General features: G+C 42.1%; 1 protein-coding gene across 25 annotated transcripts in view; it reads right to left on the reverse strand.

Moving 5' to 3' along the window:
• CLASP1 (cytoplasmic linker associated protein 1) overlaps positions 1–27,941 on the reverse strand; it is a 242,752-nt gene that overhangs the window by 112,266 nt on the left and 102,545 nt on the right. For all 25 annotated transcript variants that reach the window (XM_055123331.1, XM_055123325.1, XM_055123330.1 and 22 more), the window contains exons 8-11: positions 23,278–23,345; positions 5,815–5,967; positions 1,435–1,508; positions 548–640 (exon numbers count right to left, since the gene is read on the reverse strand). In XM_055123331.1, coding sequence (XP_054979306.1) covers positions 548–640; positions 1,435–1,508; positions 5,815–5,967; positions 23,278–23,345 — 388 coding nt within the window. The remainder of the gene's footprint in view (positions 1–547; positions 641–1,434; positions 1,509–5,814; positions 5,968–23,277; positions 23,346–27,941) is intronic.

Here is a 27,941-nt window from a genome sequence, read left to right on the forward strand (position 1 = left end):
TAAAAATAAAGAGGAAAGTGATGGAGTAGGGAAGAACTGGGGATACTGGTGCCGGGTAATGGACACTGGGAGAGGGATGGGTGTTGGAACACTGTATGACTGAGACCTAATCATGAACAGTATTGTAAGGGACTATCTCACAACGGTTTAATAATTTTTAAAAAGTAAAAAAGGGGAGAAAATTCTAAGAAGTAACATGAAGGAAGCAATCGAGGGACTTATACTAAAACTTCCGACAAGCCCCTTTTCCTGGCAGGCTCCCATAGAATTCAACCCATGCTAAGGTTAGAGTGCAAAGAGGAGAAAACCCACACTTAGGGATTTATTAACATAAAGTAAAAGCTATACAAAAAGCTGTAACTCAGCACATTTTCACAATAGAGTAGTGAGGTACTCCACCAAAATAGTAAAGTACAAGTGAACAATTATATTTTAAATATTTATGATTTAATCCACTAGACATTTGTAAGTTGTATATAACTTCATAAAGCATTTGGAAAATTCAGGTATATCAATGAAACTACAACTGCATGAGTCAAAGGCTTACAGCATTTACTCTTTGTTCCCAATCATGCTTGTCATCAGATAGTATTTCCCTGATCTTGTTTATGGATTCCTCAAGGTCTCGGCTGGAATAAATCTGCAAGCAACGTTAAATTTATAATCAACATTTTAAAACTTATAGAACAAACAATGGTTATTTCTTAACTACATAAAGTCAACAGTATAACAAATAGCAAATGAAATAATTTCTCCCATCTCATGAATATACATGCATGATTTTGACGTTTATGCATTTGGAAGACCTCAAATGCAAACTTTAAAATTAACTGGTGATTTTATGTACAAAAGAGAAAAAAGCCTACATAGGAATTATCACTGACATATAAGCCATTTACTACTCAGTATTATTTATAGAAACACATTCTAGCTATAACTATAAATACTTTCAAATCTACTTTCTCATTTATCCTCAGATCTTAGCTACCTAGGGAAATAATTGCCCAAGAAAGAGACATTCTTCAAGGTCTTAAACTTAAGAAGCCTGAACCTACAGTGCTTGAAGGAGGTACTGAGCCATTCAGACAAATACTGAAATCCTTCAATTTTACAAAAATAAGGCTTCTTTGTTCTTCTCACCAAATCTTACCAATCTGTTATTTTCCTGTCTTTTATTTGTCCTGACCTGAAATATGTATCACTAAAGCAAGTTACTTCTCTCCAATTCTTATTGATGAGTCATCTTGATTTTTGTGCTCTTGGCTTTAGCTGCTAAGGGCTCCAGCATTTCCTAACTTGCAAGCTCAGTTCTCCTCTCACCTTGAAAGTTCAAAATACCTTACATTTCAAAAAACCACACATACACACACTGCAAAGTAAAGTTTAGCCAGAGTAAACCTTACTTTGAATCAAACTCAGGTAGCCTCCACTCACCTGCACCACAGGTACATCATCAAACGCTTTGATAAAGTCCTCCTCGTCCACAGCACCAGCGCCTTCTTTTGCAGCTGTAAGAGATTAATTTTCAAGATGTAAATAATATGCACTAGAGTCTGAACAGACGGAACTAAAATTTCATTTTGGAGGACTTATAACTTTAAAAAAATATTTAAGTGGGGCAGAATTAACAAACTACTAATTCCTGATGTCAGGATGAAGTATCACTGTCACTGTCATCCCACTGCTCATCAATCTTCTCGAGCGGGCACCAGCAATGTCTCCATTGTGAGACTTGTTGTTACTGTTTTTGGCAAATCGAATACACCACAGGTACCTTGCCAGGCTCTGCCATCCAGGCAGGATACTCTCGGTAGCTTGCCAGGCTTTCCGAGAGGGACGGAGGAATCAAACCCAGGTTGCCCACATACAAGGCAAATGCCCTACCCACAGTACTATCAATCCAGCCCAAGATGAAGTAGTATAATTCTATAATATTACATACATTAACTTAAATTGAAAGACTATTTTTTCTCAGGAGGTGCAGCTTGGTTTTTAACTGCTTTAGATAATTTATTAAGATTCAAAACAAACAGGCATAAGGGAAAATTTAATTAAACTAAACTAGGTCAGTTGTGGAACCAAATGGCATGAATTTGTGAAATACTAACTTCTGAGCAATTTAACAATTTCACTTCACTTCATCTTCCCATTAGTCTCAAAACAATTGCATTTCCCCGAACTTATAACAGTGTCAATTTTTCATCCGTGCACTATTTAGAAGTGATGCTGCTGGGTCAGGGATGTGTCAGCGGTAGAGCATGCATCTAATATGTGTAAAGTCCTGGGTTCAAACTCAGCCACTGCATGTACACACATGCACGCACACACATGCATGGACACACACACACACATAACTGCTATCATTTGAAAGAAATTTTTCCATTTGTTCATGTAAACTCTACAAATAAAAACAATGTGGCAGTTATCAGATTTATTTTCCATAATAAAGGCTTGAATACTGACTTCTGAATTTGTACTCTCAAAACTATTTCACACTGATAGTTCTGAGAGTTTTGCTAGTTTTTCACAAGACAGGCTCTCAGAGTTTAAGTCAACATGACAACCAGACAGAAAAGGGCCTTCAAGACAATCCTTACTCTGACTACTCATACTACTATTGCCTGTTTTTCCTCATTTGAGAACATAGTATGAGTAGTCACAAGAAAAAGAAGTGTTCTAAGTCCTAAGTTTTATTCAAGGAACTTGATGTCACCAAGAGGAGAAAGAAGACAAGAAAGAATAAGTACTGATACATGCTACATGCTACAACATAGATGAATCTCAAACACATTACACAAAATGAAACACAGATCACTAAAGTCCATACACTGTATAATTCCTTCTCTAAAAATTATCCAGAAGAGGGACCAATACTACAGTACGGTGGATAGGATAGAGTGCTTGTCTTGCATGTGACTGGCCCAGGTTCGAATCCTGGCACCTCATATGTCCTCTGAGCTCACCAGAGGTGATCCCTGACTGCAAAGTCATGAGTCTGCCCTGAGCACAACCAGGTGTGGGCCCCCCACCCCCCAAAAAAAACAAATGAAAATTATCTAGAAGAAATAAATACATACTACAAAATACAGACTGTAAATGGGAGATTTTGTGAAAGTAGGAGGAAGAAACGGGGAAGCAGCTGTGAGGGGTACGGGGTTTCCTTTGGAAGCGACAGTTATTCTGAAACTAGAGGTTGGAGGTGCACGACCCTGCAAACAGACTAGAAGTCACTAAACTGTTCACATTTTTTTTTTTTTTTTTTGCTTTTTGGGTCACACCCAGCGATGCACAGGGATCACTCCTGGCTCTGCACTCAGGAATTAACCCTGGTGGTGCTCAGGGGACCATATGGGATGCTGGGAATCGAACCCGGATCGGCCGCGTGCAATGTAAACGCCCTACCCGCTGTGCTATCACTCCAGCCCCAACTGTTCACATTTTTTAAAGCTTTAGTTATTAATTTTTTTTATTGAATTAAGATGGTTAGACAGTTAAAAAGTTGTTCATGATTGGGTTTCAGTCATATAATGTTGTAACACCTTTCCCTTCACCAATGTACTTTTCCCACCACCAATGGGTTCCCGTTTCCCTCCCTAACCTGTTCACTTTAGTTATGTATTTATTTATTTATTTTGATTTTTGGGTCACACCCGGCAGTGCACAGGGGTTACTCCTGGCTCTGCCCTCAGGAATTACCCCTGGCGGTGCTTGGGGACCATATGGGATGCTGGGAATCAAACCTGGGTTGGCTGCGTGCAAGGCAAACCCCAACCCACTGTGTTATTGCTCCAGCCCCTAAACTGTTGACTTTAAATTGGCTAATCCTATGTAATGTGAACTTAAGTTCGAAATTAAACAAATGATAATTTTATATGATTAGAAAGAATTACATTAGATTAGAAAGAACTAAGAATAACAACAACAAATGCAAAAAAGAAAAGAGCAGCTTTTCCTGATGTGAACTCAGTCTGTCGGGGTAGGAGTCCTTTAACAGGTAGGATGCAAGTGATCTGGCAATAGCACCAACTGCAACTAGAATTCTAAAGCCAGTCAAGAAGCAAGACCAGCGTTCCGACAGGAATTTTCTCCTCCGCTTTCACCTTAGCTCACTCAGTCAAGCTCAAAAGTCCAGAGCTGAGCCTGAGTTTAAAAGCATGGCCAAGGGGCTGGAGTGATAGCACAGTGGGTAGGGAGTTTGCCTTGCACGTGGTTGACCCTGGTTTGATTCCCAGCATCCCATATGGTCCCCTGAGCACTGCCAGGGGTAATTCCTGAGCGCAGAGCCAGGAGTAACCCCTGTGCATCACCAGGTGGGACCCAAAAATAAAAAAAAATAAAATAAAATAAAAAATAAATTAAATAAAAGCATGGCCAAACATTCTTTTCAAACCCAGGTTAAAAAGGAGGAAGTCATATTTACATGCATCACTGTCACTGTCACTATCATCCCGTTGCTCATCGATTTGCTCGAGCGGGCACCACTGTGAGTAACATCTCCATTGTGAGATTTGTTACTGTTTTTGGCATATCGAATACGCCACGGGTAGCTTGACAGGCTCTGCCATGCGGGTGAGATACTCTTGATAGCTTGCTGGGCTCTCCAAGAGGGGCGGAGGAATCGAACCTGCGTCGGCTGCCTACAAGGTGAACACCCTACTGCTGTGCTACCACTCCAGCCCCATTAACAAGCATAAATTTAGTAAAATAAAAGAGTACAATGAAATAAGAGTTATCTGAAAGCCAGCACCACAGAATCAAGACAGATTAGGAGGAGGATTAAGGAAGAAATCTTTGTAAGTCAATTTTTAAAACCTCAAGGAGTTAACCCCTACTAAATCTGACTTCTGAGTTCTGGATGGTCTCAGTCTTGATAAACAGAAAATTGGTTTTTTGGTTTGGTGTTCCCCCTCCCCTTTAAACACTGTGGTTTACAAAGTTATTCACAATGATATGTTACAAGCATTCAATATTCCAACACCAATTTCACCACTACTGTGATCTTCCCTCTACCACTGTCCTCATTTTCCCTAACCACCCCTCACTCAAACTTACTTTACTTCTATTAACTGTTAGCAATACATGGCTAATGGAATGATCAAATAGCTCTGTAGAAGAAAATTTGTGAAAATTGGTTGTTATCTCACCATGGGGACATTAAGGCCTTGTCTGAGGGCTGACATGTGTTTTTATCTTTTCTTCTTCTGTGTTAATGTTTATGTTAATTGAGTTTAGCTGGTTTCTACATTATATTCCCATCCAATCTCGCATGTTCCTCCTACCAGGATGTTAGTCCTGTGGAGTTTGAAGATGTCGCTCCAGAAACTCCAGAATATTTACCTGGGCAGTGAACTTACATGGCAGTCATGATGGCATGTGGGTGTGGCAGCTGGGGCTTCAGGAAGTATAGGGGAGACTTATAGACTCCCCTATACTTAAGACTCCTCACTTAAGACTCCCAGAAGGCCCAGAATTTAACAGAAAATTGGTTTGAAAGGTCCTGTGGCAATTTCAAGCATTGCTGGATCCTAAATGATCAATGCCATCAAGACACACTCTTGGGCCTTTCTCTAGCTTGTTTTTACTCAATATTCTCCTTCAGGCTCTTGTCTTATCACACACAGGACAGCAACTCGCCACTTCCATCCTGCCAGCCTATACTCGTGGCCCAGTGCTCATTTAAAGAGCAACAGCAGAAATATACTATAAAGTTATTATTTCCTTTCTAAAGGGCAGGAGGGCAGGGGCCATGCATGGCTAGTTTTGAAAGCTTTCAGAGCTGGTCCCACACTACCTATCACACAAGGTCAGCCTTACCGGAAGACTTGGAGCCAAGAGTGGAAGATCCAAGCCGGCGGGTAGTCCCCATTCCAACGTTTCTCCGAGAGCTCGGCGGAGCTTTGGATGATGTAGAACTGGCAGAGGATGGTCTGTTACCATCCACAGAATCTTCATCATCAAAATTTTTATCTGAAGAGTAAGCACAAAAATTAATGGTGTTTTTAAGGTACTTTTGCATGTGCATTTACAACAGTGACTAGCCTTAGAGATGAGAGGCTTGACTATGCTTCTGGGAGCTGAAGTCCTAGGGATCTGGGACTCCAGGGTTCGGAAAGGCCTTTTAAGTCCAGAATGCAGCTACAAACATCATAGATGCTTCCACATAGCTAGAATGTTCTTCCACCCCAATACTGGAAAATAGACAAAAGACAGAAAACAAGCTCATAATGCTACCACCTAGAAAGTCAATTTCACTTGTTACTGACCAATATTCTTTCATGCACTTTTTAAAAATCAGCTGACATAAGCCTCTATATCTTTCTGAAATATTTAGAATTCCAGATGGTGAACTTCACTGGCACCATTTCTCTGTAGCAGGAAATTCTCTCACCTCTTCCCTGGTTCTGAAGAATAAACCCAGGGTCTCACACATGCAAGGCAAGTGCTCTACTATTAGGTGATGCCTCCAGTTTCACATATTCTTAAAGCGCAGGGCACATTCAAGGCCCTTCCCAAGAGTAAAATTTAGCTCAATGTTATAAACAAGAAGCCAAATGAGTCCCCCACTGAACACTGCCGCAGGAACAGAGGCAGGCGCTGATCTAGGCAGTCCTCAGAGGATCATCTAAATACGTCATTATCTGAAAATGATGGATAACAATTGTTACTAAAGTGTCCCAAACACTAACAGTTCCAATCTGTGGGAAAGGTAAAGAATGAGAAAATGAAGGCACTAGCATACTTCACTAAAAAATCGTGTCTGTTTTATTAAGTTTAGTTTTTCCAACAATGGCAGTGTTGCCATTTTAGAATTACATTCAGTTAGCAAAAATTATTTTTAGTGAACAAGTTTCTTTGGAATTCCAGGGATTTCTCCTTACAGCAAAGGTACACTAGCAATGACCAGCCCTAATCAGGTGTAGTAAGCAGCGTCCGAGAGACCACACAGAACGTGTGCCAACACAACAGGCAGTGCAGAATGGTGATCCCAAGAGAAGGCAAGATGATGGAGGCAGCACAGACAGTCACCTATGCTTGCAAACAATTCCTGGGCCCTAAGAACAGGGGACGGAACCGAAGTGAGCCTGATTACCAAATGAAGAGGAGAAAAAGACTTAGGGAGAAAAAGACTTAGGGAGGATGAAGTGGAAGTTTCAGGACAGTGTGCTACAAAGAAAAAGAGCTCTACTGTAGACTATCAGTCGAACACAATGGCCACTCAATGCCTCTATTGCAAACTACAACACCCAAAAGGAAAGAGAGAACAAAAGGGAATGCCCTGCCACAGAGGCGGGGTGGGGTGAGGGGGAGAGGGGTGGGAGAGATACTGGGATCTTTGGTGGTGGAGAATGGGCACTGGTAGAAGGATGGGTACTCCATCACTGTATGACTGAAACACAAGCACTAAAGTTTGTAAATCTGCAACCGTACCTCACAGTGATTCACTAATAAAAAAAAGAAAAAGTTCTACAAAGGAAGTGCTTCTAGGCAATGAATGCATGCAAATTCCTCATAAATTGAGGGGCTTGTGGGGAACTGACCCTACACGGAACAATTCCCAAAGGTCACGAAAAGGAGGAAGATGTTCACAGAGCACAGTTAAGTATTTTCCCAAGGGAAGCGCAGAGCAGGGAGACATCAGCAGTGCTGAAGAGCTCTTTCTAAAGCCAAGGCTGCGTCACATGGGGTTTGGGAAAATAAAAACAAAAACCCAAAGCATTCTTTTTCTTTAAATGTTTTATTTAATAATTTATTTCTTTTTGGGTCACACCTGGCGATACACAGGGGTCACTTCTGGCTCTGCACTCAGGAATTACCCCTGGTGGTGCTCAGAGGACCATATGGGATGCTGGGAATCGAACCCAGGTCGGCCGCGTGCAAGGCAAATGCTCTATCCGCTGGCTATCGCTCCAGCTCCAATAATATTATTTAAAAAAAAAAAAAACCTGTGATTTACAAAGTTTTTTGATAGTTGAGCTTTAGGCACATAATATTTCAATATCAATCCCACTGTCACTGTCACTGTTATCCCGTTGCTCATTGATTTGCTCGAGCGGGCACCAGTAACATCTGCATTGTGAAACTTGTTGTTACTGTCTTTGGTATATCGAATATGCCATGGGCAGCTTGCCAGGCTCTGCCGTGCTCTCCAAGAGGGACAGAGGAATAGAACCCGGGTCAGCGGCATGCAAGGTGAATGCCCTACCCATTGTGTTATCACTCCAGCCCACCAATCCCACTACCAGTATCAACTTCCCTCCATCAGTGTTCCCAGATTCCAGCCCCAGCCCCAGCCCCTGCCCGTCAACCTCACAGGCACATTACAGAGTACCAGTGGCTGCAGCTTAGAGATCATTTTTTCAGTTTTACTGAGTCTGTTTTGAATATATGGCTATGCCATTCACCCCTGTCACCAATATAACTAAAGCCCTGACACCTGTTCACCCATTACATCCCCCCCTCCTTCTTCCATCCCCCCTGACTTTTTCCCTTCTCTTTCTCCTCTCTGAACACCCAGGTCAAGGGAGATCTAGACATTCCCCGTTCACTACTCTACATTTCCTCATCCAGTACTCTATAGTCCACAGATAAGTGAGAACATCCTGTAAAACAGCAGTCTTTAAAGAAACAACAAAACTATGATATTCAACATGGTAACACTTAGAAAATACAATACCAATTCCAAATTTCCAAAACATATCAAGAAAGGGTTGGAGAGACAGAATATTGTTTAGGGCATTTGCCTTGCAGACGGCAACGTGGGTTCAATCCTCAGCATCCCATATGGTCCCCTGAGTACTGCCAGGAGTAATTTCTGAGTGCAGACCCAGGAGTAAGCCTTTATAATCGCTTGGTGTGACCCCCAGAACAACAACAAAAAAAGGAAAATGCAATAGTAACCAACTAAGAAATATTGGAGAGTGGAACAGATAAGAACATTAATACTGCCTTTTTAACTTTTTCTGAGGACCGACTGGATGTCAAGAAATTAAAGAAATATAGCACCAAGGCTGGGGGAGAATATGTGGGCACATTCACTGCATGTCAGAGCCCTGGGTTTGATTACAGGCACAGTATGGTACCCCAGAACAACTCTGGGAGCGAACCCCAAACACTACCCCAAAACAAACCCAAAAAACGGACAAAAAGCAGCACTGAAGAGAACATTCTGCTGCAGAATTAACAGAGTATAGAGTGCAGAAGGGAAAAAAAACTCAGCTGCTATAAGCATATAGCAACAAAATTTACCCCAAATTAAGCACAGAGATAAAATAGGCTGAAAAAATTATGAGGAAGAATCTCAAAGACCAGTGGGCCAGTATCCAGCAGTCTAACACACAAGGAACTGGACTTCCTTACAGCAGGAAAGGGGAAAAACGCATAGCATAGGAAAAAGGGATAAAATGACAGTGAGTGTCACCAGCGAGGACGTCAACCAGAAGACAACGGAGTAACACCTTGGGAACAGTGAAAAGGCAGCCTGAGAGATGGTGGGAAGGGCTGGAGCACCTGCTCTGACTGCTGGCACTGCAGTCTCCCAAGTACCACCAAGAGTCCCCCCCCCACGCCAAAAATAAAACAAGGGGGGAGGGGTGGTAAAAGGAATACTACATTGTATAGAAACATCTTTTAAGAATAAAGGCTAAGTCCCAGCACCCCATAGGGTCCCCGAGCCCCAGCAGGAGTGATGCCTGGGCACAGAGCCAGGAGTAAGCTCTGAGCACCACTGGTGTGGCCCAAACCTCCAAGAACCAATAATTTTTAAAATTATTCAGGCAAAGGCAAACTGAAAAAAAAAAAAAAAGAATTCATCACCAGCAACCCCACATTGAACCCCACAAGAAATGTTAAAATCAGATGGCCAGGCCAAAGGATGATGCCAAATGGAACTTCGGATTTACAGGAAGAAATAAGGAGCACTGAGGATAGTTGATAAATACGACTTCCTCCTCGTTCTGTGATTTCTGTACAAGATAACTGACTGAAGTGAAAAACATAGAGCATTCAGCATTTAGACTCCATTCTTTTTAAAACTCATGCTATGGGCAAATAGCCGGGTCAGGGACAACAGTACAGATGCGGGTGGCCGGGCTAGATGCCAAAAGGTGTGGGAAAGCAGAAAGAAGTTTGGATCCTGTGTACAGGGCCACAGAGACAGGATTCACCAGGCTGTGTAGATGCACTGCATGCAGCCAGAGGCACCTCAACACCGTGGGAGTGGTGCAGATACAAACAACCGAACAAAAACCAGATTTTGTGTAAAAAAGCTTTAAAAAAAAATCTGTCCAAATTTACTGACAGTTTTACACAATCTCATGTTTTCTCACTGATTTCTACACAGAAAGGCCTCACAGGGAAGGGGAAGCAAAGACAGAAAGGGCAGTCACTCTAGCAGTCAGTTTCAGAACTCAGCTGTCCAGAGTCCCACTTGGTTTCTTTTATTGGCCAAATTTCTAACCTATGAGAAACAACTAAGTATAGGAACAGTGAGGAGGGCGCCCTAGTTCGGCAGCAGGAACAGGAGTAAGCATAGTGATGGTAATAAAAAGTGAGCGTGAAACACCTTTGAGTTAATAAACTCAAACACACAAATGCACACACACAGAAATCCCCTAGGCCCCGGCCGCCTCGAGTGTCAGTGTCAGGACTGAGCTTAAGTCACACTTCTCTCAGTTAACAGGGCACAGAATTTGAAGCCACAGCCCTGTACCACGAGCTTATTCTAATATGATTTGCATTTTTAGGAAGCAGCAATTTCTACTTGAATTGGAAATCCATGGACCAGGGAAAAGGACATACTGTTTACTTTCGGACCAGTGAAACTTAGAGACCTCCAGTTGAAATCAGGTGGGTGAAGGATAAAAGTGGAAAGCTACTGGAGGAATGAATGCACCATTTCTCAACTATTTACCCTGTTTCCAAGTTTCAAGACATCCAGAAATTTTAAAAATGGTTGGGACCTGCGAGTCCCCATTTTCAGTTACCTGAGAAGCTCTTACACAGGAATATGTTGCTCCGTCAGCAGACAGACAGGCTGCCACTGAGAAGGGGGGTGGTGCAGAGCAGATGCCTGGCCTTACCTCACATATCAGAACAGTTCTCAACTGAATCAATCCATACCAAGCTCCACCAGTCATTTAAATCCCCAATTTTCTTTAGGCGTTCAGTTAAACAGCCATCTGTTAGCATGCAATTTCTTTCTCAAGAGCTTTAGCTGGAGCAAGAATGTGTGGGAAGTGAGTAATTTTAGCTATATGAGCTTGCAGTATTAGATTAATGTAAAATTTCCACATAATATAGCATATGTTACACGGAAAATGATCGGCAGAAGGGTAAATTCTCCCTGAGCCCAAAGAAATAATTATCTCCAGACATCTCTGCAAATACGGTCATCTAAAGGTCACTTCTCTCATTTCACAGTCTGAGGGGAAAATCTGGAATAAGCACATTGAAACCTACATTCTCTGCTGCTGTGACTTCACCTAAGTATCAATTCTTCTTTCATGGAACTAGGTAAGACAGTTAAAAATTGACTCCTGCAGAGGCTGGAGCAGTAGCCCAGTGGGGAGAGCATTTGTCTTGCATGCAACTAACCCAGGTACGATCCCCAGCATCCTATATGGTCCCCCAAGCACCACCAGGAGTAATTCTTGAGTGCAGAGCCAGCAGTAGCCCCTGACCATTGCTGGGTGTGACCCAAAAAACAAAACAAAACAAAATAAAATCAGAAGGTTTTTTTTTAAAAAAAGAAAGTCTCCTGTAGTTCCTATGGAGTGTCCTATAATAATTTCCATCCGAATTTCAATACCCAGTCCTTTGAAAACCAGTTAGTAGGCACAGTAGAGAAAAACAGCTACAAATGGGAAGAGGAAATAGGCTACTCATGTAAAAGAAAGTTTACAACACAGATGAGACGGAATCCTTTTAAAAGCAAAAATAGGTCAGAGTACAAACACAGTCAATCTGTCAGCTCAAAAAGCCAACAGGCAGAATTTTAAACTGGCTAAGTCTGTGAACTGGCCCCACTAACCATGACCAGCAGTTAAAATGCTCATGGAGGCTGGCCTAGGAGACACCGGGAAAGCAAAGCCTTTGATCGAGTCTCAGCTGACTGGGTTCTGGAACATTTGGGAGCACTAGCAGAAACCCAACTGTTCAGAAATAAACTTTTATTTATTTTAATCCCCAGAGAGATTGTCTAGGGGAGAAGAGAATTGCCTTGCATGTAGCTGACACTACAATACGGTCCCCTGAGCACTGCTGGGTATGGACCACCTCACCCCACCCCTGCCCCCCAAAAAACAAACAAAACAGAAATGAACTTTATTCAGGTACAAAGAGGGCAAAATAAAGCAGCAAGTCACAGACTCAGAGATGATTCTGCCTACATCTTTATCACTCTGCCTCTAGCTGTGGGTACAGAAGAGGCAGAGAAACCTACCACTCCCCAACAGACTGCAAGACAGATTCCAAATCTGCTGTTTGGGACCGAGAATTACGAGCTCCAGATATTATTCAATGGAAGACTACTCATCTCGTTTCAATTCTCATCTATTGTTCAGTGAGAAAATACACACACATCTCTGAGGACACAACGGCAAAGGAAATAAGAAATGTCTACACCATTGTCCATGGGCCCAGAAGACCAGGACCTAGAGGACAATGGTTTCCCTGCCTGTCTTCCCCTCAAGCAGGCTTGGACTGGACCGACATGGGAGGAAATTCATCATTTTTTAAAAATTTTATTTTATTGAATCACCGTGAGACAGTTACAAGCTTTCATGTTTGGGTTACAATCTCACAATGATCAAACACCCATCCCTCCACTAGTGCACATTCCCTACCACCAATATCCCCAGTATACACCCCCCTTCCCAACCTCCCCCTGCCTCCATGGCAGACAATATTCCCCATACTCTCTCTCTGTTTGGGGGCATTATGGTTTGTAATACAGATACTGATAGTTTATCATGTTTAGTCCATTATCTACTTTCAGCACACATCTCCCATCCCAACCAATTCCTCCAGCCATCATTTTCTTAGTGATCCCTTCTCTATTCTAGCTGCCTTCTCCCCTCCGCTCATGAGCAGGTTTCCAGCTATGAAGCAGTCTTTCTGGCCCTTGTACCTACTGTCCTTGGGTGTCAGTCTCATGTGATGTTATTTTATACTCCACAAATGAGTGCAGTCCTTCTATGTCTGTCCCTCTCTTTCTGACTCATTTCATTTAGCATGATACTCTTCATGACTGCCCATTTATAAGCAAATTTCATGACTTCATCTCTTCTAACAGCTGTATAGTATTCCATTGTGTAGATGTACCAAAATTTCTTTAAACAGTCATCTGTTCTCGGGCACTTAGGTTGTTTCCAGATTTTGGCTATTGTGAACAGTGCTGCAATGAACATATAGGTACAGATGTCATTTCTACTGTGTTTTTTTGCATCCTCGGGATATATTCCCAGAAGTGGTATTGCGGGGTCATATGAAAGAAGCTTCTGCACTTCAAAAGAAACAGTGACCAAAATACAGAGAGAGCCCACAGAATGGGAAGGAATATTTACCCAATACCCATCTGATAAGGGATTAATATTCAGGATATACAAGACACTAATAGAATTGTACAAGAAAAAAACCTCCAACCCCATCAAAAAATGGCTAGTAGAAATGAACAGAAGTTTCCTCAAAACAAATACAAATGGCCAAAGGCACATGAAAAAATGCTCCACATCACTAGCCATCAGGGAGATGCAAATCAAAACAACAATGAGATATCATCTCACACCACAGAGACTGGCACACATTCAAAAGAACAAAAGCAACCAGTGCTGGCATGGATGTGGGAAAAAAGCGACGCTCTTTCACTGCAGGTGGGAATGCTGACTGGTCCAGCCTTTCTGGAAAACAATATGGACAGTCCTTCAAAAACTAGAAATGCATCATTTTCTAAGGAAGAGAACATGGTCTCACTGTTTTGCTGCATTAGGGTCATTTTGTGGCTCCTGCGTCTGCTGGCAGGCTCGCACAGATTCACCCACTCCACAGAGATTCACCCACTCCGTTACTGAAATTCTCCCAGGAGTGAGAAGCTGAGTAACTAGAATCTAATCAGCATTCCCAAGAGAAGGCTGCACAGAGACATGATAATAAGCGCAAAGGCTGGCTGCTTTTCTGAGTATCGCCAGACATCTTCTTTTGTCCTTTTTTCTCTCATCTACCTTTCTGTTTTTACACTATTTTTAAAAACTACATGGCTTCTTTCTTCAGCCACTTTCATAGCTCCAAGTTATTGGTTATTGGTTACCGGTCTCTGCAAGCCTTCAATAGCCCAACACACTCATATGCACCCTTGAGAACACTGACCCTGCCCTGCTGAGATCTTGCCTAGCTCAGTCCAGAGAGCTGGCCCTAGCCTTCTCTGTGTCACATGGCCATGCATTTGTCCTAGAGTCCCTCTTTTTCTGCAGTGAGCTGTTTGTTCTCATCTGTTTCTTCTTCTGAACATCTAGAACGTAGTCTAGGTCATGCAAAATTCTGACAGTCCATTTGATGAAAGGGAAAGTATGTGTATGGAGGCAAGCCACTGATTATCATGTCTTTTAATAAAAAAGCTTTATTAAATTTTGTAAGGCCTCACTAGATCCTCAAGCAAGTCTATATAAAAAAAAAGAAGACAAATCCAAGAAAATAACTTTATTCCACCTATAAGTAATTTTAACCTTACTAGTCTCTCTGATAGAAATATTTGTATTCTCTTTTGATAAAAACACATGCCTATGCTTACTTTATTGGGGGGGGGAGAGAACCTGCTGACCCCTGGAAATCTCAGGGTTTACCCTCAGCTGCAGCTCGGGGGTCACTCTTAGTGGTGGTAAGGCTTAAGGGGGGCCATACGCAGTGCCAGGGGTCAAAGCAGGGTTGGCCACATGCAAGGCAAGCACCTTAATCTCTGTACTAGCTCCCAGTTCAAACATAAGCCTAAAAGCCAAAGTTCTCTAAGTTTCCTACTTAATGTTTCCAAGAAAAATTTCAGGTAGCAGTGACTGAGGGGGACAATGTGGAAGAAATTATCATTTAGAACCCATTTCTTCTCTTCTCCCCTCCTCCTCCCCCTTGCCTCTCCTCGTTCCTCCTCTCCCCCTTGCTCCTGCCTCTCATCACCTCCTTCTCCCCACCTCTCTCCCTTTCTCCCTCTCCCACCCTGCGACTGTCCCCTCTTCCCTCTTCCTCTCTGGCTACTCCCAGTAGAACAGAAGGACCTGTAGGGTGCAAGAGGTACCTAGGATTGAACTCAGGGCCTTGCTCCACTTAGTCTGTGCTCCTTCACTAACAATATCTCCAGCCCCAAACAGTCTTATTTAAACTCAGATCCACCAGGCTTTCTCCATGGCCTTTAATATGAAACAGCCAATGCTATTTTGTCATACCAGTAATTATTTTGCCATACTGCTTTAACAACAACAAAAAGACAAAACATGAAAGTTTAAGACAAATGATACTCCTGAGGGACACACCTACCAATCCTCTGATGAAGGAGGCCTCTAAAGAGGCCACATCAGAACGTGAATTATTTAACTGTGCTGCCAGGTATTGATTTTCTCCAGCAGCTTAACCTGAACCAAGAATACTGTGTGGAGGGAATGAAGTGAAAGGGGAAACCGTCACCGTGGGCTTTCAGTTCTCAGGTTCAAACCAGAGCATGCAGAAACGTGGCGTCTGAACACAGCCCTTTTCCACAAACTTAACCAAACTGAGTGCAAGAAGACAGATGTGCGCCTCTTACAGATCGGCCACAGAGCAAGGACCTGGCAGTACACCAAGGTCCCGCCGAGGGAGCACTTGTTATTGTGCGCAATTCTGCAGGTTTCAAAGGAAGGCTTTGGAAAGGCTCCTGAGGAAACACATTTAAGGCCTGTCGGGAAAGCCATCCCGCTGCCAAATGAGGCGGTGGTCCTGGCTGTTCCCAGGACGCCAGCTGCACTCTCCCTGCAAACAGCCAGGCAGCGCTTCCAAAGCCATGCCGGCGCCCTCCAGCCCGTGTAAACCGCCAGGGGAGAAGGAGGGGACTTATCAATAAGACCAACTGTAGACAATACTGCCTTTGGGGTTTCGGTTCTATTTTTTACCTTCAACACAGGCAGATCTTTAAAAGGGGAGGAAACACTTTAAACAAGACACTGGTAGCATCCCTGCACTACTATAATTTCTCTGCGTCTTGTCTGTCTACGGTGGGGAGCCCTGAGAAACTTTTAGGAAGTAGGTTCCTTTCGAGAAGGCTTATACTTTTTAATAGCTAATCCATGCACTCTGCATATGAACAGGAAAAATTTTACAAGCACAAGGCACAAATAGTAGCTGATGAAAACACACAACCATCCCCCAGAGCAAACAGCACCTACTCCTCTCCCCAAACCCCCTCAGTCCTCAAAGGTCAACATCTATTAACACTGTCCGTTTCATTGTACCTTGCCTAATTGCAAATATTAAGTCACAAAAAGTTATTGCTCTAAGCAGCAGAAGGGGTTTTCAGATCCCAAAGGTAGTACAAAATTTCTTAAAACATCATTTTTCCGGGCTCGCTGAGCAGCAGTAATTAGAAATGCTTTTCTGAATCGATCGAGGACCCTACCTTTCCCGGTCGTCATGACTGTCCGTGATCTTGACACAAACCAACACGACTCGGAAAGCTGCACCTACTGGCAGCGACTTAAGCTCCAGCACTCCCCACCCACAAGGCTTCTTGGTGCGATCCAGCACCAATGACAACAGCCACCCTCTTCCAAAATAAAAGCCTAAGATATGCAGCACAACAGGGCCGCTTCTTACAGGGGGTGTGGGGAGGTAGGCGGGAGTGGGCTGAGGGAGGAAAGTCACTTCATCTGGCTTTACTTATAGAAGAGCCTTCTTCTAGTGTTAAAAATATTTTATAGGCAATTATCTGATTTTTGCAACTAAAAAGCAATAATAATAATTTTTAAAAAAAACAACCTCCAATCTTCCGGATCTTAAATAAGAAGGCTGTTGAAGAGCAGGAAGCTATTAAATGATTGCAGCTTAAGCTACTCTGAGCAACAGTCTCTTATGGATTGTCATTTTAGCCCAGCCCACTTGCTTTGAAACATATTATTCTGAGCTTGTGACCATGGAAACACTTTCCTAAGATACTGAACCAGTAAGTATCCCACAGCATGCAGAGTCTAATAAGTAAGTGGGGGGTTCATTACCAGTATCTGTACAGTTATTATTGTTTTAAAGGACTAATCAAGATAATAGTGACCTAGCTACTTAATAAAGACAACAGATTCATCTACAAATTAATGCTCTGACCTAGCTCCACTGGGTGACATTGGGATCTTATCTCGTAACTTACCACAGGCCTATTGTCTTCAGACAGGCACAGGTCATTTCTCATCTCCTACCTAAAAAGGGAATCTTCTGCATCTCAAATTACTAAAAAATTTTAGTGAAAGTAGTCAGGCAGAGCAAAGTGTCTGGCAGCCAAGATAAAACCCTTGGTACATACATTCACATATAAGGACCAATTATTTATGCCTATCAGTTCAATAGTTTGTAGCTCTTTTGGCTAATACTGAGTATTTTTCTTGAGCTACAGATTAGGGTTTTTTTAAATTTTTTAATTTGTATTAATTTTTTTAATGAATCACTGTGAGGCAGATTACAGAGTTTTCATGAACGTATTAAGCAGCATACTTCTACTCTTTCCGCATAACCAGGTGAGGTTTGCTTAAGCTCAAAAGCATGCATATTTTTAACCAAATTAACATCCATGGCCTTGACTCAGTCAAATCCAATTAAAGATCATTAACTGTCTATGGACAAAGGACACTGACTAGTCTGTAATTACTGACTCTTTCATGTTGAAAAAATCCAATTCTTCTATGAGCATAAGCACATCTGCATGGTTAGAAAAACTTACATAGAAAATAATTTGCTTTTTGAAACCCATGGAAAGAAAAACTGTAATTTTTGCTTCAAGGCTCCTGCTAATTATATGGAAGTAGAAAAAAAAAGGGAAAAGAAACATTTATAAAACAATATATTTTTAACTGCAGATTCTTGCCATCCAATGCTAAAAGGCCTTCAAGTAACCTAGCAACAACAAAAAAATCATACAAAGATGAAGACAAGATGCTCATTTCAATTGCTACCCAGCTGCTTTCTCATTCCTGCTTTAGTCACAATTTTACACTTAAAAAAAAAAAAATTCAAGTTTAAGGATTTTTACATGATTGTTATGCAACCCAGAACAACATTTTAAACATGGTAAGAAATAAAGCTCTGGATAGACTCCATTTCTTCTCTAGGAAGTTCTGTGGTTATTTATAGTGACAGTTTCTGCCATGGGTCAGAGAGAGCGCACAGAGGTCAGTTAAGGCACTTCCCTTACAGGAGGATGACCCCACCGAATATAGGTCAAAAACAAAAAAACAAAAAGTTTCTCCCACCTTAGTTCAAATTATCTGTCCTACTCAAACAAGCACTGTGTTTACAACTACCAAAGGCTAAAGTGATTGACTTATTTCATCAATATGTAAAACTTTCAAATATCAAGTGAGTCAAAGATAACATGCAAAGTGAGGGGGGAAAAACTCACAAAGCTTACACTGAGACTCATATCTAAAACTCTGAGAAATCAATGACAACAAAGACAACTCAATTTAAAAACGGCCAAAAAGTCTGAGTTTTCCAAAAATCATCTGAAAATACAACAAGGGGCCAAACAGGCAACAGGACTGAGGCTCGGGCGCAGGTTCCATATGCGCAAGGCACTGGACTGAGCCCCTGAGCACCACACAAGAGGGCATCAGTTTCTATGCATGATTCCCCCCGTGTCTTAGCCCCCAAAACCAAAGGGGGACAGAGAGGGGCACTAAAGTGCATGCTTTAATGGCTTTTCCTACTTCTGACGTAGCCTGCAATGCAGGTGATAGCGTGCTTTATTGTGTGGTTGCTCTTCAACAGTCCTCTTATTTAAGATTAGGAAGACTGGGTGTTTGTATTTTGTTTTAGGTGAAAAAATCAGGTGATAGTTTATGAATTTTTTAAAACTTTTTTATTGAATCACTGTGAGACAGACCCTTACAAAGCTGTTCATGAGTAGATTTCAGTCATACAGTGTTCCAACACCCACCCTCCACCAGTGCACATTTCCCAGCACCAGTGTCCCCAGGTTCCCCCCATCACCCCACACCCACCTCTATGGCAGCTAGCTCGCTCGCTCACTCTCTCTCCCTCCCCCCTCCCCTTTTGGGTATTGTGGTCTGCAATACTGATACTGAAAGGTTATCAAGAATGTTCTTTAGCTACTTTTAACCCACAGATCTTGTCCAGCGTGATCATTCCCAGCTATTATTGCCACACTGGTCTCTTCTCTACCTTCTCTACCCTCAACCCCACACACACTTGTGGTTAGTTCCAACCACTGACCAGTCCCACTAGCCCCTGTTTTCCCTGGCCATGGAAAAGATATCTACTATAATAATTAGTATTATTATATAATTATATTATATTATAATATAATTAGTATTATTATATAATTATATTATATTATATTATATTATAATATAATATAATTATATAAGAATTATATACTACAATAATATATCTACTATATATTATTTTTATATACAACAAATGTATGCAGTAATTCTATATCTGTCCCTCTATTTTTTGACTCATTTCACTCAGCATATTCTCCATGTCTACCCAAGCTTATGAAATATTTTTTAACGCTAGTTTTGAAAAGGGCTTATCTGTAATTAAAGCCAGATGAAGTGACTTTTCTCCCCTCAGCACACTTCTATCTCCCCCTTTAAGAAGCGTCCCTTAGGGGACGGGCTGGTTCTTCTAATCCCTGACCCTCCATCCCCATGGGACCCTGGAGGTCATGCCCACAAACTGCCTCTGGCTGCTACTTAAGCTCCTTAAGGGCCATGATCCAGAGACTGTCACTGTCACTGTCATCCTGTTGTTTATCGATTTGCTTGAGCGGGCACCAGTAACGTCTCCATTGTGAGACTTGTTGTTATCGCCATGGGTAGCTTGCCAAGCTCTGCCATGTGGGTGAGATACTCTCGGTAGCTTGCTGGACTCTCCAGCAAGAGGAATTGAAGCCAGGTTGGCTGCATGCAAGGCAAAAGCCCTACCCGCTGTGCTATCGCTCCAGTCCTAGAGACACACATAAGAACCTTCAAACAGAGCAGCTCGCTGCCTAGACTTCTCCAGATCTTAATTATCTAAAATTTTAGAATTCCAGGAGCACGCAGCTGCTCTTGCACATGATATCTTATGCTATTCATAAAAAAGCAGTACAAAAAAGAGTATGGGGGAGATTGTCTGCCATAGAGGCAGGGGGAGGGGTGGGATGGGGGCCTTGGTGGTGGAAGATATGCACTGGTGGAGGGTTGAGTGATCGATCATTGTGTGACTGCAACTCAAGCAGGAAAGCTTTGTTTAACTCTATCTCGAAGTGATTAAAATAATAATATAATAAAAAGCATCCCTGTTGTGCACATGTAGTCCCTGGGTCCCTACAGGATTCCCCTCAAGCACCCTGGGGAGTGGCCCCTGACCAGTGTCAGATATGCCTCTACCTCCCCACCCCAATGGCCAGTAAACACATTAAAAATATGTCTGACATCATCTGTCATTAAGAAAAGGCAAATCAAAGCCCAATCACATGCCACTGCATATCCTCTAGGGTGGATACAATACTTAAACTTCCTTTTGTTTGCACACGCCTAACCCCAGTCTGATCACTGACGCTATGTGCCTGTCTCCCCTCCCTCTCAGCTCTCCCCTAAGTTATGTCCTTTGCCCAAAGCCTCCAAGCTAGACACCTTTCCTGAGGAGAAAAGATGGCCAAACTTATTTCGGATTCTCTTGGACACTGACCATGCTTCCCTGTGGGAAACTGTGGGCACACACACTTCAAACTGAACAGTGAAGCCCACGGCCACCGGCTATCACTCAGGGTATGTCAGGGACAGCTGCAGGCTGTTCCCCAGGACAGAGACTGAGTCACTGCCGGGAACCTTCTCCTCAGTTCTAGAAAATCCTAGAATTTTTCAGCCTAGAAAATCCCATCTGAGAGCACAGTGTTAGTCACATGAGACCGCCTTTAGCTGATTCAAACGTCTATAACCTGGACATGAGCCCCATCACGCCCATCCCTATTTCACTTCACTCTGCCTCTGTTCTAACTTTCACACTCAATGCTCCCGAATCTGGCTGGGACGGAAGAACCCATAGGAACAAGGAAAGGAACACAAGGACTTTATAGGCACAACATTCATATCTTATTCTCGAGCAAGATGGCACCAAGAGTCACGAATAAACCCTGAGCACTTTTGAGTGTGGCTCCCCCCAAAAATAATAATGAAAGAGGGGCCGGAGCGATAGCACAGCGGGTAGGGCGTCTGCCTTGCACGCGGCCGACTCAGGTTCAATCCCCGGCATCCCATATGGTCCCCCAAGCACCACCAGGAGTAATTCCTGAGTGCAAAGCCAGGAGTAACCCCTGAGCATCGCTGGGTGTGATCCAAAAAGAAAAAAAAAAAAATGAAAGAAAGAAAATTTTATATATATAAGTAGCTGAATTAAATTAAATTTTAAGGAAAATATTTACTGTTTCTTTTAATACTGTATTTTTATAAATAAAAAATAGAGCTTATAAAATCATTTTGGGAACATCATTTTATTTTTTAATGAAATCTAAAGCCAAATTCCTTACTGATAATCGTAGCAAAAATCTGAATTCTGTCCCTGCTTTGTACTTATGTATTAAACTGCCTTAGGTGATATTACTCAGTTTTTCACATATTGAGATACTCATTTTGAAATGTGACCTAAGCTCCCTAATAATCCTAAAACAGCTGTAATAAAATGACGCATCCAGAAAAAGAAACAATTTTGATGGCATCTGACTCTTTGGCAATTCATGTTCATTTTACCTCTCCCCTTCTAGAATTTTCCATTTATCTTCCAATAGCATTACCCAACATAATGAAAGGAACAAAGACACTGCAGATCATCGGTCACAATTTAAGTCTGTATTTCACTTATTTAACAATTGTTAAATCCCTCCCCTGGAGAGGTTTGTGTTCTCTCCTGAATACCCCTCTCTCTCTTTCCCCTTTGTCAAAGCAAACTTCTTTCAATAAAAATATTTTTGCTTCACTTTATTTAACTTATTTATTTTTGCTGCATTTCTACCACATTCCAGGATCTTTTGTTTGTTTGGGGGCCACACCCGGTGGTGCTAAGGGCTTACTCCTGGCTTTCTGTTCAGGGAGCATTCTTGGCAGGGTTCAGGGTACCATATGTGGTGCCGGGGATCAAACTTGGATTGGCTGCATGCAAAGCAAGCAGCCTTCTCACTGTACTATCACTTGGCCCCACCAGGAACTTTTTAAAGCACTCAAAAAAAGAGAGTAAAACAAAGCTCTTATCATTATGAACAAACAAACAAAAATGTTTGCAGTGATGTTGGCTGAGAAGGAAAATCAAATAAGGTACAGAAGGCCCTTGGAACATAGAACTGGTATTCTGGACAATCTTATAATCAGGTAATACTGCTACCAAGTCCTAAATGGATAAGGAAAAGAGCCATAGTGACACTTGGGGACAAATGTTTCAAGTAGAAGAAATCATAAGCACAAGGGTTGTTGTAGTAGGAAAAGCTTAGAATGTTAAAACTTAGTGAGGGGACCAAATGGGAGTCAAGCCATGAGAACATCTCAAAAGAACCAACCATCTACGGTGACATCAGAATGGTGCTTGACATCAAATCATGCCTGGCCCAGTGGATTACTGAGCTGGACTTCCTACCTACACGGAAACCTTTGCAGGATTTTAAACAAGGGTTAACGTCATTTCGTTACACTCTAAGAGAATTACTCTGGTTGTGTGGAAAAAACTGACACTCACGATATCCGAGAGAGTAAGAGCAAAGATACTGGTTTGGAGGTTACTACAGAACACCAGTAAGACACAACAGCTTATGTAGGAAGAGAGTGACAGTGACGATAACTGTCACCAGGATTCTAGATACCATTTTCGAAAGTCAAGTCGACAAGATTCAATATAGATTTAAAAAATGACTCAATAGTTTGGGGTTGGCGAAGATTGTTAAATGGAGATATCTCTGAATACACAGAGGCTCTTATCAAGAAACCAAGCCCACCTCTTCAGAAATAGCACAACATTCCTGGCATAAAACTGAAGGGCAAAAATAGAGTGAGAGCTTATTCTACTCACCATTTGCAGATTGTATCATATTGCCGGATTTTTGGACTTCATCAAATTTTGTAAAAATTACATTCAACCTGTGTGGAAAATACATACATTTATATGTCTATATGCTATCAATCATCATTATTTATAGAGAACTGTATTAAAACACTAACATGAACCTGAATCTTATAACCCGAAAATCTCATCCCCACCCTAATAACTAAAAGTAACCACAGTAGTATTAAACAACAGTCAACAATAACAGAGCTCTTAGGATCATCGAAATACTGGCAAAGAGCTACTCACAAAGATCTCAATCCTCTAAACAACTTTATAGAAGGTGATTATCTTCATGAATTAATAAAGGACCTCTACAATTAAGATGACTAAGAATGGGTGAAATCGCCAGTCAGAAGTATAAATAAATATACTGTGTGCTTTCAAACACTGTATTAAACTGAGTGCAAAATGCATATCTTAAGAAAGTATATTTTTCCCAATTTCTAAACACAGATTGTCAATTACTTAAATCAGGAGTTTTAAAATGCACTGTATTACAACACAAAGGCTTTTCGGTGACTTATGCTGAATTCCAAAGAGCTATAAATAATTTCTCTAGAAACAAATATTGTGACTGAATGATCTTCAGCTTCATATTCTCTATTAATGGATCATTTTCACTTTTGACTTTACAACTCAAGTAAAAGGTCTTGAGCTGGTTAATATATTCCATGCTAGTGAACCAAAGGTGAGAGGAAAATTGAGGGTGGGACTAACAGGAAAAAAAAGATGTTCCTAGGAAAGATTCGTTGGACTATGTGTACTATATGTGTACTATATGTGGAATAAGCATAACAGTTGAGGTGTCAACAAAATCTTGCAATTTAACGTATTTCAGAGACACAACAAATTTCAGAGGCCAGACAAATAAATGGTGTGCACTTTCTTACAGGTCATCCGTCATGCAAGTTCTAGTCATTTCAAATACAGTTGCCTTTTTTCACAACCAGGATGGAAGATCCCTGGGTAGGGTGATAACTGTTCTGATATTCAGTACACACCTACAGTACATCATGTAGGGACAGTTATATCACAGCACGAGAAAGCCAACACTTCAGCCAACACTTGTCCCTACACTCTCCATAGGAAACTGCAGTTATTCACATTCTGGTCTTAATGGACTGCCCCAAATTGCTTGATGCTAAATGTGTGGAGCACCCCCAGAACTTGTACTTCTTTACAGCCCATCTTTTGAAACCTAGAAGAGTCCTCAAAAACTATCTCAAAACTATTCCATGTACCCCCATCAATTAATCCAAGTTGACATCAGCTGCAAGTCAGTCTGTCTTGTTGGGGTCAGTGAAATATTGCTCACTTGTAAACCCAGGGGTGACTCAAGATCTGTAAAGATGCTTAGAAGCAGTTTCTGATGATGGTTCCGTTATCTTCCTTTTTACCAAAAAAAAAAAAACAACAAAAAAAAAAAACCTAGAATGTTGTGACAAGCCCCTAAGTAATTTCACTACTCAGGTTGCTAGGACATGTCCGGTCCGAGTCACCATTTTATTGAATCATAACCAAACCCACTGAGGTGAACATACTTGCATATGTGCAAATTAGTGCCTGGGAAATCTCTAGTCTGGCTATTTTTGAAATTACTGGGAGGAGGTATTTATTCTGTTCGTGGAACAACAGAGAAAAGGTCTGTAGAGTATATAAGACAATGTCTATTTACAGTACCTGCAACTGGCAAGTATGAGAACAGTAAAAAGTTTGGAGACACATACATGTGAATTCAGAATCCCCTCAGTAGACAGTCCTTTCCCTCAACTCTCACACTCCTGTATTGTTCCAAGTCAACACCACCTATCAAACGGAGCCTTGTAACAGGAACCAGATGCAGCCCTGTTTGATTCCCAACACCATATGGTCTCCTGAGCATCGATGGAAATGACCCAAAACAACACGTATGTGTGCGCACGCATGCATGCTCGCGCACACGCGCACACACACACAGACACACACACACTGGAAAGTCTGCAAGTTGACTTTGTGACAATTTTACACCAACAAAACATTCATTATAAATAATTTTTACCTGCTAGCTCTAATAACCATAGAAAATGCCTGTCTTGAGAACAGAATTTGCCTAAACCTAACCCAAATGAGCTTTAAACAAATTCAAAAGAACAGGTAACTAATCATTACCATCCAATCACCTTTTCCTCAGATGAACAAAAACTAACAGGGGTCTTTGGACCAGAGATACTGCTGGGAATAGACAAATGAATCCAATTATTTTCTGGAACACACAATTCCACGGACCACTTGGAGTCACATAGTGCAAGACCCAGCATTTCCCTAACAATGTCATCATTCTTTCAAAATACCATTGTTTGGATGTGTTCTGGACAAAATAAAGGTATTAGCCAGTCTCTCATCCTTACACTACTGGATCTTGGCTAAATGTCATGCAATGAATAGAAAGAAATATGAGGTTCCCACACCTTTTATCAGAATAAAGAACCTAGAACTAAGTTCGCCAAGCAGTGTTTGTCAGAGCTTTATAATAATGGTGGCAAACTACGCAGTTCCATTGCCTTAGATGGATAATGCTCCATTTGAGCCTGAATTTTTAGGAAGGATTTAAGTATCAGGATATCGCATAAATCTTCATTCCAACTGACAGAGGCCCAAATGTTTGTGTAATTTCTTTTAAAATAAGTTGTCTGTTGGCTTTTTAAAAAAGGAGAATAGTCTTGGAAAGAAGAGGAGTCTGGGCAAGAGTGATGTACAGTGGACAGGGTGCTTGCCGTGCACATGGCTGGCTCAGGTCCCATCCCCAGCACCTATGTGATCCTTAAGCACTGCCGGGAGTGATCACCTAGACCTCTGCATGTGGCCCAACCCTCCCACCCCACAAAAAAAAAAAAAAAAAAAAAAGAACAACAACAACAAGAGTCTAACCCCAGCTCTAGTTTGTTTTTATTTTTGTTTTGTGTGTTTTTTTGCTTTTTGGATCACAACCAGCGATGCACAGGGGTTACTCCTGACTCTGCACTCAGGAATTACTCCTGGCGGTGCTCGAGGGACCATACAGGATGCTGGAAATCGAACCCAGGTCAGCCGCATACAAGGCAAAGACCCTACCTGCTGTGCTATTGCTCCAGCCCCATCCAGCTCTAGTTTTAACTGTCTATGGGATCTTAAACTGATTCTCTGTGTTGCTGGAATGGAGGTGGGCATGGGATATATCCCTCACAGGCACTGGGTCCACCTCTAGGGTTTAAAACTTCACTATGTGGGGCCAGAGCCTTAGTACAGGGGGGAGGGCGTTTGCCTTCCTTGCACCTGGCCCACCCAGATTCGATCTCCGCATACCCTGAGCACCACCTGGAGTAATTCCTGAGTGCAGAGCCAGGAGTAGCCCCTGAGCATTGCCAGATGTGACCCCAAAAGTGAAAATAAGTAAGTAAATAATAAAAAATAAATAAAAATTAGGCAGTCTTGAAATTTTCAAAGTATAGTCACAATCCAATTATGATTAGTATAGCGAAAGGACCAAAAAATTAGCAGTAATAGGACAAAAACAAAAGTAGCAAAGGGAAAGGTGCTGGGGTGAAGTCCAGAGGAAACCAGGCACCAGCTTTCTAAACCCTCCCTGGGTGAGTCACACAGGTGTGCTTACGTCTCCCAGCAATTCTTGCAGCATATGGGCCCTGGTTCCATCCCTAGTAGCATCTGGTCCCCCAGCAGTGCTGGGAGTGACCCCACCCACCGTGCTAGAAGTAGTCCCTGAACACTGCCAGGTGTGGCTCAACAACTCCCCCTGCTCTTTCTGTTGAATAATAATAATAATAATAATAATAATAAAAGAATCTCCAGGGACAGGGCTTGCACTGGGACATTCGCCCTCTGGGGGCACTTGGGCTCAGCGCAGAGCCAGTGCGGGCCAGTGAGCTGCTGGGACCCGCTCGGAGAAAACTCCTCAGTCACAGCCACGAGGCAGGCCAAACTTGTGGGCCCGGAGCTGTTCTCTACTCACGTCTCTAATTTCAGCTTCACCATGTCATTTCCCTGGGCCGATTTGCTTGCTTGTAGGAACCTTCAAACTTCACAAAGGAACTCCCTGGTGTCAGGTGGCCCTTCATGGCCTGGGGCCACCAGGAGCTCTGAGCATAATGGAGGCCATCCGGAGCTACAGAGTGTCACACCTGCCCAACACCTGTGTTCTAACAATGCCACTGATGTCACAACTGGACAGCCTCTGCCACCCCTCCCCCTCAGCTGTGCCCCCCAAACCCCTAGAACTGTGGCCGTTAAATACGCAATTCTCCTTGGAGTTTTCTCACCAAGTATTCAAAGACCAAAAGGCTGAGAGACAAAGACAGAATTTAAAAAAAAAAAAGAAAGACATCTAGTTCAGGTTTCCCAGATTCCTTCTTTCAGCCTAAATTTAAAAATAAAAGCAGTTTTATGCCGAAGTTTCTTGCCATGAGTCAATAAGACAAAATCTAACTCCTTTCCTTGCCATGAGTCAATAAGACAAAATCTAACTCCTGGAAGAGTTGGACGTGACTACAGAATAGCAGCCTATTTGCATACTCAATGGAACCCTGACTTGAAGGCAAGGGATCCATCTCTTCCTAGCTGTGAAAGGACCGTCTGTCAAAACAGGAGTCCTATAT

Source organism: Sorex araneus, chromosome X (genome assembly GCF_027595985.1).
Source record: "Sorex araneus isolate mSorAra2 chromosome X, mSorAra2.pri, whole genome shotgun sequence".
Taxonomy (NCBI): domain Eukaryota; kingdom Metazoa; phylum Chordata; class Mammalia; order Eulipotyphla; family Soricidae; genus Sorex; species Sorex araneus.